The sequence below is a fragment of the Gekko japonicus genome, unplaced genomic scaffold (genome assembly GCF_001447785.1).
Source record: "Gekko japonicus isolate JY-2015 unplaced genomic scaffold, Gekko_japonicus_V1.1 scaffold18, whole genome shotgun sequence".
In the NCBI taxonomy this organism is placed as follows: Eukaryota; Metazoa; Chordata; class Lepidosauria; order Squamata; family Gekkonidae; genus Gekko; species Gekko japonicus.
The window spans coordinates 830,922-847,887 of NW_015170275.1; the positions used below are offsets into that span (position 1 = coordinate 830,922).

A 16,966-nucleotide genomic window follows, 5' to 3' on the forward strand; every position below is an offset into this window, starting at 1 on the left:
TTCTTTTTTGAAAACATACTTATTAATTCTCACCACTTTTTCAATCTATTAATAGTCGCTATTCTAACAAAACCATAAAAAAAAAACCAAGAGGAAAAAAAAACAGACTTTTCTAAACCTAGAACCAATACCACTGTTCAAACCCACTCTTCCCAATAAAGAACTGCTTTGTTATCTCTTCCCCTTTGTTTGGATTTGACTTTAAGTCTATAGCTCCACTAAGTTCAGAAAAGATCACCCTGCTAACCTATAGCTTTTCACTTTCCAATAGTTTAGATTCCCTTCCTTCCTTATACATATACAATTCATTCAATTCACACAGTTCATTCAATTTTAAACTCAGGTTAAATCAATTAAATCAATTAATCTTGTCCAAACAGAAAACCCCCCCAGAAAAGAAATGCGCTAAAGCAAACTATTCCCAAGTAGTTAATTACCCTTTGTTATATTACTTCTTATTTATCACCATATTTTCCCAACAAATTAATCAAAAATGCCCCAACTATTAACCCTATTAATACTATCCCTATGCAGTCCATACGCAATTCATTCGCTGGCACTCTCAAAATATACAAATCGTTTCTGAAGTCCTTCAGGCATCTTCGCGTTCTACTATATCTTCTTATAACGGCACCAGCAGTTTTTAACCTGTCTTTAAATCCTTTAAATCCTTTTCTTCCTCTCCCCTTCCGTTATTTTGCTGTTAATTTGCTGTTAATTTGTTTTAATCCTTATCCTTAATGGTTTAGAGTTTCCTCTTATATCCACAAGCTCGCCTCTTCATTCACTTTAATACACTTTAATACACGTATCCCCCTTTGCTCAGAAGCAAGGCGAAAAGGTGAACATACGCTACTGTTCCTTACAGCCTTGTAAAACAAGCCTGTGAATCGTGTCTTCAGATTCGCCGCTTTTCAATTCTTAAGGCTCCACGACTCTCCAAAATCCGAGGAAGCAGGAAGAAGAATGCCTTGAATTCCTTTTCAAGAAATATTTGCAGAGTTAATTTGTTGCCAAGTTTACCAGAGTTCTTAAATCTCACCGAAGCCTCCCGGAAGAATCTCTGCTTGGTTTCAGTCGGTAACATTTACCCAGCCGGAGAAGCCTCGCTGGGTGTAGCCCCACCTTCTGCACCGGAGCAGCTTTCCGAGCTCGGAAAAGCAAGCCGCCGCTCGTTCCCGCTGCTCGGAACTCAGAGCTCTTTGCTAAAGAGACTTTCCTCATCTCTTTTCGGAGAAAGGACCCCCTTTCAGGCGACCTCTTCTCCCGTAGGTAGGGCGTTAGGACGATTTTCGGTCAGGAGAGCGTCCCGACCATGACCGCCCCGTTCTCTGACTGAATGCACATCCCTACAGTATAATTATTGTTTTTCCCCCTGTACTTTAGTCTATATATAGTAGACTGTCCACTAGTTATTGAATTTTAATTAATTACTTAAAAATTCTTTATTGATTGATTAAATGTAAATACAACACCAAAAGCTCAGTATAAGTGAGCTTTCTGTAATATTAGAGTGAATAAATTTTCTATTTAATATTTGTGACACCCTTCTAAATCCATTGAAGTCACTGCAAATCATTCAGATTACTAATAATCTGCTCATAATATTCACTATTGTGGCTTAAGTGTATCAGTTATGAAAGAACAGAAATGTGTAAGAGTACAAACATTAAGGGCCATCTCTGATATGTAAGAAAAGAATCTTCAATATGAAATATCCATCCAAAATCATCTAATCCATTTCAAGGCTCACAGTGGAAGTTTTTAGATGATTTTGGACTGATATCTTAAAGATGTCTTAGCACCATTATGACAGTCACTTCTTCCTTTGGGTCATGGCATCAATTGCCACTTTAAATCAAACATATGAATTTAGTGGTGAACTTAAAATTAGCATGTTTGAAAATGGCACTGTAATAATCAGTTCAATTGTGCTGTTGAGAAAAACAGTATACATTTCACTTTCGCTTGAGATTGCTATGTATAATAAAACTCCTTGTTTGGTTGTATTCATATTAAACTTGGCTCCATTGTCACTTTTCGCTGGAGTGAGGACTAAATCTTCATATTGTAACATAATTTAAAGCATCCTTTCTCTGAGATGCACAACTCCTTCCAGGGAAAAAAGAAAGACAAAAAAGATAGAGGCCTGAACCCACAGCCCCCACACCCTGGACTAGCTTTCTAGCCACTGGGCCAAGAAGGCAGGCTCAAAGGAGGCATGCCACCACTCATTAGGCATTCCTCTGCAGCCAACATCACCACCAGCCACATGGGGACAGGCAGAGACCATTTCATAGACAGGCATGGCTCAGTGGAAAGGGCCTGGGATAACATGGCCAGGGCTCCGGATTTGATTCCTACATGGGGAGACGGGAGAAGTGAGCAAAAACCACAAAGCTGACCTTTTGCCCCTGCAAACTACAAAAGGGGGACTGGGATGGCCCAGGCAATTGGCCACCCTGGAGATCCATCATTTTGTCAGGACTGTTGCTGCACAACCCCTCTATGCTGCACCCATGACAGCAGCTCCCTGGTATCTACCATGGGTCCCTGCACCTGCACCACCAAGATGCATGGCTGATCAGATGCCAGCAATGCTGTGGGGAGTACAGTGTCCAGGGACTGTCATCTCTCCAGGCTGTTCCCCACGCAAACTACACACAGCAGCCAGCAAAGTGTGTCTGTGGGATGGGGGCGGGGACCAATATGTGGGGGTCAGCCTTCCAGGTGCCACCGGAGCTCTACTATGTTTTACAGTTGAACAAAGTGGAAGCCCAGAGGCCCCAGAAAGGTCAACAACAGCAATCCTGGCAGAGGAATCACTGAGTCAGAGCGCGCCCTCTTGGATGTGTGACAGGGCAGCCCTAAGGGGAAGACACACGTGACGAGGGAGGTGGGGCAGGAGGGGCGTGGAGCTAGGCTCACCCGCTCACAAACAAACAGACAGGGACACAGCTGTAGAACACCCCAGACATTATGAATACCACCTTCTGAAGAATCCCAGTGAACTGAGTCGCCAAATCCCTCTGTCTGGGAAGGCACCTGCACCTTTGTGAGCTGTTTTCGGGGAACACAGATGCTGAACACAAACATGTGCAGGGCTGGCTGTGCTGGCCTGTGGGGCCCTGGCAGGGCCTGCAGTTCCACATCCTTTTGCCAGAGAACCCCTCTGACATGCTTGCCATAGCCACCCAGATGACATGTACTGATCTTGTGAGGAAGTGATCTGCAACTGCTCCGTCCTGCAAGGCAACGGGTCCCTCCCTTGGTGGCTTGGCCAGCTGATGCACAGACCACAGTGAGGCAGCTGCCAGGCACCCCAACCTGCCTGGGGAGGGGGGGGCTCCCTGGCAAAGGAGTGGGCGAACAGCTGGGTACAGGGCTGCCAGTGTTCTTCCTCCCTTCATAGGCAGCACAGATGGGTACACCTCCCTGGGCGTATGCCCCATTGCATGACATGGGGCATGGTGCTGGGTAGGTCTGACTCAGGTTGCCCCTATATGCACACTCCTCAGGCTTCACTTGTGGGAGCCACCATTGCTGGGGCAGCAGCCAGGCTCATGTAAGTGGAATGAAGGAGGCAGGTGTGGACTACTGGTTTGGGGCAGCTGGATTCGCACCCTTGCTCACCTGTCAGTGTGTGGTTGCCCCTTCAGACTGAGCCTCCAGAGATGGGATACCTGTTAGAGTTCTGAAATGAGACCTGTTAGCCATGTTGCTTGGACTTGGTCTCCCCCTTCGACGATAGTACTACGTGCTCCCGCAGTGGGCTCAGTGCCCTCTTTGTGCTTTTCCCACCACCCAAGTGCAACCCTATGCACTCTGAGTGTGCACAGCAGAGACCTCTGGGACAGAAAGAATCCTACCATAGAATCATAGAACCACAGAGTTGCCACACACTCTGCCTACTGAACCACCGGGCATCCTGGTTGAGGGTTTCATAGTGCTGGGAGGGTTGTGAATGGGTACATGGGAAGGGGTTGGCTGCCACTGGGGAGGGGGTGATTGGCTGTAGCTGTAGTCAACATCCTGTGCTCTTACAGGGCTTTTAGGCAGGGGTGTTCAGGGGGGTCAGCATATTCCATCGCATGGGCACCTATGGGCTACGCCATAGTCGGGGTGCAGGGCCACCTGGGGACACTCTGCCAGTGTGTATCTCAGAGATACCTCAGCATAGCCCCTAGTTGGCTCCCTGTGCACTTTCAGACCCCTGCTGACAATCACTGTCTCAGGTGAATTGGGCAATGCATGGATCTTCCATGTAGGTACAGCTTCCATTCAAGTGAACCTGCTTCCATTGCACATGAAATATCCACGAATCCCCCATTTCACACAAGACAGCAGCCATGCATATTGCACTTCCGATACATGCATCTAACAGGCTGGTTTGCATGAAAGGAACAGAACAGAACATCTGAAAAGGGCTACTTATAAGTAGCATTCTCCTCTGTCAGATGAGACTCAAAATGGCTTTCAAATTCAAATAAAACATACATAAAAACCTTAATACAAACAGTCAGAATTTCAATATTAAGTAAATTACTATAGCAATTTAAAACATACCCAGTTACCTAGCAGGAAATGTCTTCTGAAAAGACCAAATGTTTTCTTCATTATGGAAGACCATCGTTACATGTAATTTCCCTCAGGGGAAACAGCAGCTCCCCAGAGCCATTTCAGGATAGGGATGTGCATCTGAGTATCGCTGAGCCAAAAATATAACTGAAAAATACATTATTGGTATTTTCAGGATATATTGGGCTCCTCCAAATATATCGAGCATTTTTTGGTTTACTGAGAAAATGGGTCCCAAAAAATCCCAGAAATATTCAGGATTAACCGGGAGCATTGGGAGCCAGTGTTTGCAGGTCCCAGGATGGTTTTTACTTTTTTTCTTGTCTTCCCCTGCGTTTCAGTATCTCCTGGGCTTGGTATTAGCTTTCCAGGCTGCTTTAGGTAAGATTCTGTCACATTCAAGTGTTTTTCTTTTTTAAAAAAGTTTGTTCTTTGCTGGAGTTGGATTGTCTCATCGTCATGTTTTTTGTGAATTCTCACATTTGAGATTCTCGTATTTTACATAGGTTGATATGTTTGCATTTTACATACTTTGAGATCCTCAGATTTTACTAGAGTTGCCAACCTCCAGATGGTACTTGGAGATCTCCCGCTATTACTCCAGGCAATCAAGATCAGTTCCCCTGGAGAAATTGGCTGCTTTGGAGTGTGGATTATATGGCATTATACCCTGCTGAGGCCTCTCCCCTCCCCAAACCCCACTTTCCCTAAGATCCACCCCCAAAATCTCCAGGTATTTCCCAACCCAGAGCTGGCAACCCTAGATTTTACATAGTTTCTGATTCTTGGGTGTTACATGTTTTTAGATTCTCAGGTGTTGCATAGTTTCATATTCTTGGGTTTTAAATTGGTTGGGCTTAGCAATAGCATCAATAGCATTCCTATGGGAAGATTCTTGGGTTTTACATTTTTCACTTTTTTTTCCTCCATAGGAAACAATGGAAGATGCTGGGGACACCTTGTTCATAGAATTGGACCCCTTGGTCCCTTGGTCCAATTCACTTGAAATTTGGAGGTTATTCAATGGACAGGCACTAGAAGCTCCCCTGCAATTTTGGTTTAAGTATCCCCCAGCCCTCTGGAAAAATTCCCCAAGTGAATAATGGAGCTGAGAAATATTGGAAACCTGAAAAAATCCCAGATCTGAATACCATACTGGTATTCGGAACCTTGAAAACCAGGAACACTGATATTTTCCAGCTCCAATATATCCAGTTCTGGAAAATACTGATTTTTGTTGTAGTGGGGAGAAGGCTGAAGATGCATTCCATGGTCACAATCAGAACTGGGCTTAGGTTTGCCAACTCCTGGAGATCTGGTTATGGAACCTGGGCAGGGCAGAGTTTGAAGAGGAGAGGGAGCTCAGTGGAGAGACGTGATGCCATAGAGTTTGCCCACTGAAGCTGCCATTTCTCCCCATGGGGACTGAGCTTTGTAGTCTGACCATCAGCTGTTATTCTGGGAGAACTCCAGGCCCCTTGAAGTTGGTAACCCTAATCAGGCCTGTGTGTGTCTGGGAGAAACAGAACTCCCATCTAGGGTTGCCAACCTCCAGGTGGAGCCTGAAGATCTCCAGAATTCAACAGAGATTCTGCACTGGAGAGTGGACTCTGTGGCATTATATCCTGCTAAGGTCCCTCCCCAAACTCTGCCCTGCTCAGGCTTTGCTCCTCAGTCTCTAGGAATTTTCCAACCTGTTCTTGGCAACTCTACTCCCATCACATGTTGGAAGCCACGAGGATTTGTATTATATGAATTGGCCTGGAAACAAAGCTGGCCTAGGCTGATTCTGCTCAGCAGTAAATCTGTCAAAGGTGCTTCAAACGCTACATTTTGTACTAGGGTATTTAGGAGACAAAATGCAAGTAAATGGGAGAGTGGAAAGGACTGGTTCCCCAATGCCATGTAGTGTGCTGAGAAAATGGGATGTTTAAATATTCACATGCCATTTTCAGGCAATGTGTGTATTTTGCACTTGAGTCCATCCACTAATGCATTACCGTGAAGTGAGAAAAGGTCCCCTTACTAACATTCTAAAAGCTGCTGTCAGTTCTGTTTATAATAAACAAAGAGAAGCCACGGGATACTGAACTGTTTACACATCGCTGCCATCTCTAAGCACTGACCAATGACACTTTTAGTCCAGCAGTCTGTTTTATAGGGGTGGATTATACCAGAAGCAAGGGGAAGGATCTCCCATACCGTGAATTATATTATGTCTCATTTTCAACTAGTATTCAGTTTAGGCACTTTCAATTTATGCTTGATTCTAGCTAGAGTTCATCTTGCTTTGGAAAAGACAGATATTAGAAATGTATGCCACAATGATGACAGTAAATCTCTCCAATGTTCATTTTCTCAGATGCTACTCTCACCTACTTTTTTCAGCACCTTCTATAATTTGGCACTCTGTTGTGTGAAACATTAATACTGCCACTCTGTGCGGATTGTTTAGAACGGAGTAACTCTGCATATGATTGCACTATAAGGGACATATCAGGTCACTGGTCTGCAGATTGGTAAAGTATGCAGAATGCCTACTGTAATGGAGCACGTTAAAGTGCAAATCATAAGGTATGACAGTTCAGCCTGTCTGAACAGGAGCTTTTCTGTCCCAACCACAGTCTCTTGATTTTTTTAAAATGTCGAACTTGACTGAATCCTGCAAATGGTTGCAATTTTCATAAGGAAATACATGTTTTTATTTGTGGACTATTAAAATTGTGCTATTTGTGGGCCGCTCCATGTGCCCCCCCCCCAAAACTGACTTTCATGATATAGTGAACAGAAACAGGAGAGAAACTATTACAGAAATTACCTCATGGCCAGACCAATTTCAAGCTTCTAATAGAGTAAGGAGAAAGAAATCACATCACACATTGAAAATTGACCTGCTGTGAAATGAAGCACTCTGCTCACATATACTAATTATTTCCAACCCTCTGGCATGGCATAGCTTTCATCTCACTTAACAGAAGGGAAAAAAAACAAGAAAATTAAGCACATACTTACTGGGTTGTTTTTTGACTGGAATATTTTCTCATGGTAAAAGCCATCATTGCTTTAAATAGAAATTCTTCACTAGTATCCCAGGTATACTGTAAAGCAACAAATAATTGTTATGGACAGAATATTGGAGGACAACATTTTCTCTCTGGTAAATGAAGGAAATACTGTGCTGTTGATGTCATGGAAATGCACAGATGAATTTTTTCCTATACTTAAGATTTTTTTAAAAAACTGTTAGGATATATTTGGCAATGCACAAGGCTAAAAGTGGTCATTAATAACACATAATGTTTTGCATACAGGGTGGCTAGTTAGAATGTAAAAGAATAGTTTGAGTGTAAAAGAAAAAAAATAGTGAGTGCAACAGTGCATAATTGTATAGTGAGTGCAACAGTGCATAATTGTATAGTGAGTGCAACAGTGCATAATTGTATCTGAATCTATACTCTAGAAATAATCAAAGTATCCAAACACGTATTTTATCTTGTACTTAGTATGCATTAAATGGGTCCCAATACATTTTGGGGTATTTACTTCTTTGCAACATCAGATTTCAAAGGGTTTCTGGCAAGTGTCAAGGATCAGCAACGACCCTGGATATGTACCTTGTGCCCGTATTACTCCCATTTAATGGGGCAAAATGTGTTACAATCATCCAAAGCTGTGTGGACAATGTGTTGAACCATCTGCCTGCTGCAAAGGTTGGAGACATCACCCATCATCTAGATAGCTTGGTAGATAGTGTGTGTGAGGGGGGAGTCAGTGGTCCTGGTGCATGCTGGCACCAATGATGTGGGGAAGGATAGTTGTGAGGTTCTGGAAGCCAAATTTAGCCTGCTAGGTAGGAGACTAAAAGCCAGGAGCATCAAGGTAGCTTTCTCTGAAATGCTGCCTGTTCCACATGCAGGGCCAGCTAGACTGGCACAGTTGGGGAGTCTTAATGTGTGGATGAAATGATGGTGTAGAGAGGTGGGCTATAGATTTATTAGGCATTTTGGTACAAGCTGGACCTGCACAAAAGGGATGGGATCCATTTGAACCAGAATTGAACCAGACTGCTGGCACATAACATAAAAAGATGGCAGAGCAGCCTTTTATACTGGACCCAGGAGGTGGGGGGAGCTAACAGGAGATGAGACACATCCTGCTTGGGCAGATTTGTCCTAGAGGGATGAAGGGAAAAACGCTTCCAACTGCACAAATGGGGAGTGGGCAAAAAAGGAAAGGGAGGATAAATTAAAGTAGAGTAGCCAGTCGAAGAAGCCAAAGGACCAGAGTGGAAAAGGCAGATGCCAGAAATGCTTAGAGGGAAACGCAATGTGGAGGTGTTTCCATGCAAATGCCAGAAGCTGGGGGGAGCTGGGGTGCTTGTTTTAAGGGGAAACATAGGTATAGTGAGCGTAACAGAAACCTGGGGGAAGGGAGAGAACCAGTGGGATATTGTCATCCCTGGATACAAACTGTATAGAAACGACAAGAGGTATTGCTATGTACGCTAAGGAGACGTCTAGCAAACTAGAAACTGTAAAAAGGGCTGACACCTCCACAGAACTGTCGTGGGTCACAATACCCAGCCCCAAAAGTAATTTGGTACTGGGGACATGCTATCGGCTCTCTGACCAAAATGCTCAGGGTGATCTTGAGGTGAAAAATGAAATTAGGGAGGCATCCCTAATGGAATAATGGGTGACTTTAAATACCCTCATATTGACTGGATAAATATGTGTTCTAGTCTTGCCAAAGAGATACAATTTCTAGATATCCCAAATAACTGTGCCCTAGAACAGCTGGTCATGGAACTAACCAGAGGGAGAGTGCCCCTGGACATGTTCATGTTTGACTTCAAAAGAGGAAACTTCTCTAAGATGAGAAATCTAGTCAAAAGACGTCTTCAAAAGAAAGACGTTGAAAGGAACAGTCAAGAGGGCCAACCCTCTGGAAAAGGTTTGGGGATTACTCAAAGTTTCAGTACTAGAGGCTCAGTTGGAATGTAAACCACAGGTCAGGAAACGTTGTACAACGTCTAAGAGGTCACCAGCATAGCTAACAAGCAGGGTAAGGGGAAATATTGGAGCAAAAAAGTCTTCCTTCAGAAACTGGAAGGCTGAGTTCAGAATGGCAGTTTCAAGCACGAGGGAGTCGTGGCAAAAAGATCCGGCACAAACTGTTCCGGGTTTTCCCGGTCACACCACACCGACTGATGTGGGAGCATACCCGGGAGGAGGCACAAGGGAGCGTTCGCACTGTTGGCATAAGCGCACAAGCAATTGCGGCTTTCGGCATTCACACTTCGTTGGTGCGGGATGAACGCAGGATGACCGCGCTCTCCAGGGTTTGCTACCACTTTCACCAGGTACTTTTTAAACTCGGGAGGCAAGCGCTACAAGACGGGCTGAGTACGGCTGGGGAATGCCTGACAGATGTGTCTGTGTGAACAGCCCCTTTAATCCATTTGTGAAACGTTTCTGGCACGTGCCTGTCTCAGGGCAAACTGCCAGTCTGAACTCAGCCGAAGTCTTACCGAAAGGAAGCAAACAAAAACCAACACAAACTTGCACACAGGAAATGCAAGCAGACAATCAGGGATGCAAAAAAAAAGGATTTTGAGGAATGTATCACTAAAAGCATAAAGACCAACAATGAAGAATTCTTTAAATACATTAGGAGCAGGAAACCAGCTAGGGAAGCTGTTGGACAATGGAATTAAAAGAGTACTTAAGGAAGATAAGGTGAGTACTGAGAAGCTATATGAATTCTTCCCATCTGTCTCCACTGCTGAAGAGGCAAGGCAAATACCTGTTCCTGAATGGATATGTACAGCTTAGGTGAACAGTGGTGACAAGGGAGGAAGTTCTAGAATGTATAGACAAAGTGCAAACTAACAAATCACCAGGACCAGATGGTATCCATCCTAGACTTCTTGTGAAACTGCTGATCTTCGGTCTAAGCCATGTAAGATGTCCCTTGTGTTATGTTCTTACATTCTTACCTGCTGTGGAAAATGTACCACACTGAGTCCCTTGCTGCCAACTTCTTTGCTGCCATCTGTCATCTTTACACATCCCCTGCTCCCTCCCCTGCCCAGGTGTGGCTCTTCAAACTCTACTCTGCCTCAGCTGGCAGAGAAGACACAGAGAGGTCACTGATCTCAGGTAGCTGACCTCAGGAGGCATCTTGTGAACTCTCCACTTGGAAGAGAAGTCTTTGTCCTAACACCTTCCTTCTCCCCCACAACATGCTTATGGATGGACTTGGTTGCTGTAACGTATACCTCTTAATTTCCCTACTCATACAATCAGTAATGTGTGGTCTAAACCTTACATCTTATCACAATGCAGGCACTGATGAAGGTCTACTCTGGACTCAGTGGTTAAAGGTGGTATAATGCTCAGCATTAAGCAGTTTTGAGCAAACAGCTGCTGAGTCAGGCCTCTCATTCATGGTGGTTCTTGTTGCTGTTGTTCAGTCGCACAGTCGAGTACGACTCTTCGCGACCCCATGGACCAGATCCCGCCACGCCTTCCTGTCTTCCGCTGTCCTCTGAAGTTGGCTCAAATTCATGTTCGTTGCATCTATGACACTGTCTAACCATCTCATCCTTTGCTGTCCCCGTCTTCTTTGACCTTCCAACTTTCCCAGCATCAGGGTCTTCTTCAGTGAGTGCTCCCTTCTCATTTGGTGGCCAAAGTATTTGAGCTTCAGTTTCATTATCTGGCCTTCCAGGGAACAGTCAGGGTTGATTTCTTTTAGGATTGACTGATTTGATCTTCTTGCAGTCCAAGGGACTCTCAATTGGTGGTTCTTACCCAAAGGTAAAAGGTATGTCTTCTAAGTTTAGATGGAAACTAGGGGTGTTTTCACAGCTTGTACCATGCTAATTCCCTTGCACTGTAGTAAGGTTGAAAACTAGGCCATTTAATGTGATTTACTTGTGCTGATATTTCTGCTTCGTGTAAAAGAACATCTTGTCATATATGATGAATGAAACCGATTGTGTTATCTCAATAAGTTAAACATGACATTTGATTACAAATGATAGGTATGCACATTTTCCTATGAAGAATAATATTTCTCCACAAATTGAGTGAGCGGGCGACAATGTGGCAAATGTTCGATGCTGGTAAGTGTAAGGTGATGCATATTGGGACAAACAACAGCAACAGCCGCCCCACTTCAAGTACAGGCTAATGGAGTCTGAACTTGCTGAGACTGAGATCCAGTGAAAGTGTCAGCCCAGTGTGCTGCAGCAGTGAAAAAGGCAAACTCTATGTTCAGGATTGTTAGGAAAGGGATTGAGAATAAAGCAGCCAATATTGTAATGACTCTGTACAGATCTATGGTGCGGCCTCATTTGTTATACTGTATCCAGTTCTGGTCACTGTATCTCAAAACGGACATTGCAGAGCTGGAAAAAGTTCAAAAGAGGGCAGCCAAGATGATTAGGGGGTCGGAGCACCTTTCCTACGAGGCAAAGATATGAATAAGGGAGGACGTGATAGAGGTTTATAAAATTATGCATGGCATGTAGAGACTTGACAAAGAGAAATTTTCCTTCCGCTCCCAAAATACTAGAACTTGAGGGAATCCAGTGAAGCTGATGGATAGTGGGTTCAGGATGGACAAAGGGAAATACTTCTTTACACAGAGACTGATTAAAAAGTGGAATTCGCTGCCAGACGATGTAATGATGGCCACAGAAATACACAACTTTAAAAGAGGATCGGTCCATCAGTGGCTACTAGCCATGATGACTGAAAGGAACCGCCATGCTCAGAGGCTATCAGCCTCTGAATCCCAGAGCCAGGAGGCAGCATCAGGGGAAGGCCTTGGCCTCTGTGCCCTGTTGTTGGCCTTGCAGGGAAACTGATTGGCCACTTTGTGAGACGGGATGCTGGACTAGATGATCTAATGGATTAGATGGTCTGATCCAGCAGGGTTCTCTTATGTTATTTTCTTTAGGTTTAGCATCCTTCCTGGCTTCATGGCCTGCAAGGCTTTGACTCTTGGCTTCCCTGAGATATCGTTGGGGGGGGGGGGTTATTGCATAAGTTGCCAACTCCCACCTGAACACAAAGGTTGGTTACCCTTTGGTCTCATCTTGAACTCCAGCATTTGACTTTGTTCCTCTTCAGCCCCAGCACCAATGCTCCCTCTAAGCTGCAGGGTCTTGTGAGCAAAAATCCTACTTTGTGAGCTGCTGGCATTAAGTTGTGAGCGAGCGACTTGGCTACTGCATAGGTTGGTTTGCTTTGGAGCCACCCTTCCTGAGCTAAGGCAAAAATGTGTGAGCCAGAGGCTAAAGAACTGTGAGCTAGCTCACACTAACTAAGCTTAGAGGGAATAGTGCCCAGCACCATTAATATTTTTCCTCTGGAACATTTTGCAGTAACATTGATACTTTATAGTTTAAAACATTACTAATCTTGAGCTGGGACCTAGAGAAGCATACAAGCATCAGCGTGCCCATCTGCCACTGTCCAGGGTACCTTACCCCCAGGGGAGAAGGGGTGGAACAGGGGCCCAGCTAGGGTTGCCAACCCGCATATGGAGCCTGGAGATCTTCTGGAATTGCTACTTATTTCCAGACAACAGAGATCAGTTTCCCTAGAGAAAATGGCTGCTTTGGAGGGATGACTCAATGGCATTATATCCCACTGAACTCCTTCACCTTCCTAAACTCTGCCCTCCTGAGGCTCCGCCCCCCCCAAAAAATATCCAGGAATTTCCCAACCTGGAGCTGGAAACCCCAGGCACAGCCCTAAGTAAGGGAGCAACTCAGCTGTGGTGCTAAGGAGAGAGCTAGTTGAGCCTGTGAGAGTGAGGGAGGAGCAGGCAGGCGGAAGGCCAACCACTGCTAGCTCCCTATGGAGTAAAGTCCTCCTCCTGGGACCAGGGTAGAAACCTCCTTGAGAGAAAGGGCCTGCTCAGGAGGAAGAGCAAGGAAACAGTGGCTGGGAGGAGCCAGGGGATGAGGGATGAAGGCCCCAGCTGAACAAGGTAGGGAAGGCAAGCTGGCTGGAAGCTGGGAAGGAGCTGTAGGTAGACAAGCTTGGAACTTTTGCAGGTTAGGGAGTGCCTACCTTCCTGGATCCTTAGAAGGTGGCATTTCTGCCCCAGAGAGAAGGCAGGGGAAATTGTTTCCCACCTGGCCCAGGCAGACCATCTTCTCAACCTTAACCCTGAAGAAAGGGTGCAGAGGCCAAGACAGGCACTCAGTGAGCTGGGAGAAGCACTTGGGCTGGGAAGGTAGCTCCAGCACCTAAGAGTGACTAAGTGGAGGTGAGGGAAGGTGAACTGGCTGAGCTACAGGGTGGTGGTTAACCAATGGAGCTGACATTGCACAGGAGCAAAGTAATTAAAATGCCATGGTTACATTTGTGGTGGCTTGACTTGTCTTTGGCACTGTGGGAAGAAGATGGCACCTTCATAGTGAGATGTGGCCCCTGGTCCTGGGGCCTTCACACTACATATCCAGCTTCTTGCCTCTAAAAAAGATTCAGCTACTGTCTTTGACTGAACTAGATGTGCAGTGCGTAAGTTTACTGCTTGTTTTCCTCAGGCAAACAAAAGGACCTTCAATAGCCAGGGGGGGTGTGTGCACTAGCTTCCCTTTCCCCCATCCCCACATTGTACTCAGAGAATAAATACGTCTTGCTGAATTTGTCCTTTGAGTCTTACTCAGTGGCTCCAGGGTTGAAGAGGAGGGGGAGCAACAAGCTCACTTTCCATCATTTGGTTCTGCACCTGGGGCTGTGAAGAGACTCTAAGGAGGTCTGGACTCACATCCTGAGAGCTCTAGAATCTACTTCCATAGAGTCCACTTTCTCACCATGGATCTGTCAAGCAAAGAGCCATACTTCTCAGGGCCCCCTCATTGTTCCAGGGGGCAGAAAGGGGGAGTTGTTGACCAGGGCTATAATAGGTTTGCTGCCACCAGTCTGAACAGTGTAGAGTGGGAAGATGTCTTTTGTCAAAGGCAGAAGTTTTCTGGCTGTTCTATTTAATACATTTTATACCTTGTATACATATTATATACTATAACTGAACAACTGTGACTGGTTCTTTTCTAGAACAGATGTTTAAAATTGTGGCTAAAACTCTAGTAAAGAAACCTGCTTCCATTATATGAATCACTTTGCAACACCTAACCAATTTGCAGCTGATGATCTCTACCCCAAGCAGTTCACAGTCTAGGAGATCCTGGATGGATTCATTAATCACAGACCTAAGTAAACAACGAGACAGTACAGCTCAATAAGACAGCCAGCAATTTAACAGCACCATCTGCCCATTCTAGGCTGCTTTAGTTGCTTTAATGGGCTTTAATTTCATTCTAATGTATCACACGAACTGCATCTGCTGCATTTTTAGGTAATGAGATGCGGCTGAGACAAATAAACTTAACCATCTATTCAGCATTGTTTAGAAACGTGTATTGTGCCAGAGAGATAATAATGGAGGGCTGCCGGAGGCTGCTTTCCCAGAGTTAGCAGAATATACACCTAATCACTGTAAACCAACTTTAAAAATAATCTGTCATAAATGATAAATCAGAATTGCCTGGATCAAACCCTCTGACAGCGTACCCATTTTTTGTATTCCTAAATCTCTGGACTGGTTCATACAAGTGCAAAGGAAATAGCCAATTCCAAATCAGAAAAACAAGCATAGGGAACATGTATAATAATATAACAGTAAGTTTTGTTGGGGTCAAGATGGTTAGACTTTATGACCTTCTGAATCTTCTGCAACCCTGAGTTCTTTGCATTGCTTTGTGTACTGACAACCTGTAATTTCTTTTCAGGGAGGCAATTAAACTACAGTCATTCATAGAAACACAGCTGTTCCTCCACACTCACACATTTTACCATCTATAATTAAGACAGATGAAGGATTAAAATATCCTCATGGTATCATTAACTTTTTAATCATTGGTGACCTGAGCAGCAAACTACCAAAAAAAAAAAAAATCCAGCTTTTTTTTTACTTAGTTTGTTCTTAAAAACAGTACTTTCCAGAAGTTACAGATGGGTGAAGGCACTTATCCCCTCCCTGCAGAACATCATGTCAAAAAGGTCCTTCAAAAGATACAGATAATTCATATTGTTTGCCCCATGGGACAAAGAACAACTTGGATAAAGTGATTCTGAGAAACAAAACAGAGCTACGGAATGGAAATGGGCATCACAGCCATTCATGTAACTTTCCAGCCCAAGTGACACTGCTTCCACACAATAACTTTGGGTTAAAAAACAAAAAACAACAAATGTGAGGAAAACATTCATGAGAGAGAGCATGCCATGTGTAGTTTGACCCAATAAGGCCAGGATTCAGCTTCCACAGGAAAGCTTTAGGTGAGCACGGGGGCGTCTGCAACCACAGAGCATAGCTGAATCTGGGTTGAAAAGGTATATTTCAGTTGAACATACTCCCACATATATTTTAATCTATTTTTTATTTTAAATTCATTTATATCCCATCTTTCTCACCAATGGTGACCCAACGTGGCTTACATCATTGTCCTCTCCTTCATTTTATCCTCACAACAACCCTGTCAGACTGAGAGGCTGGAACTGGCCCAAGGTCACCCAGCAAGCTTCCATGGCACGAGTGGGAATTCAAACCTGGTTCTTTCAGATTTTAGGCTGACACTCTTAACCACTGTCTCACACTGGATCTCCATATATGTTTAGGGTTCAGGTGCCAGACCTCACAGCAAGGCTAAATGACAAAACAAGTTTTCTTTAAAATTTTATTTCCACTGATTCCCATGTTGCCCAATTCTATACATGTTTAACTTGGTGATAAGCTCTACTTTAGTGGGGCTTACTCCCAAGTAGATTTACTTACGATTGTAGACTGAGCCCTATATACAAAAGTTTACATTACATATTTTATGCTCCCATTCTACTGGTGCATGTGTGCAAGGGGTTCTGAAGGCTCGTGAGCAGCTGTGTGCTTAGATGCCACTGACCTCTGCCTCCAGTGCTGCTGCTCACCACCTGCCGATCGGAACAGGGCTTTTCTTGGGTCACTGCTCAGCAGCAGCGGATGCTCATTACCTGCTGCACCTCTGCACAATAAGTGCTGAAATCCCCCCCTTGATCTTTAAATGTATTTATCTGGAAGCAAATGCCAATGATTACAGCAGTGGGGAGAATTAGGTGTTACAAATGGGGGTCCTGTAAAGACTTGCAGGGGGCATCTCATTACCCCCTCCCTTGCAATTCCTTATTTCCCTTCCCGGAAAGCCCCCACAGCCTTTCCTGTTTTCCTGCCTTCTTCTCTCCTCACCCATCAGCCAACTTACCCTTATCTGCCCACCTGTATTTAATTTTCCTTCCTTCCCTGGAAGCTCTCCTTGGGAAAAGTCTGGCCT

The 16,966-nt window shown here is 44.6% G+C and overlaps 1 protein-coding gene across 1 annotated transcript in view; it reads right to left on the bottom strand.

The window, feature by feature from the left end:
* Positions 1-10,639, bottom strand: part of TMEM27 (transmembrane protein 27) — a 38,668-nt gene extending 28,029 nt beyond the window's left edge. Inside the window, exons 1-2 of the mRNA XM_015417582.1 lie at positions 10,577-10,639; positions 7,591-7,676 (exon numbers count right to left, since the gene is read on the bottom strand). Coding sequence (XP_015273068.1) covers positions 7,591-7,676; positions 10,577-10,639 — 149 coding nt within the window. The remainder of the gene's footprint in view (positions 1-7,590; positions 7,677-10,576) is intronic.
* Positions 10,640-16,966: the final 6,327 nt, after the last annotated feature.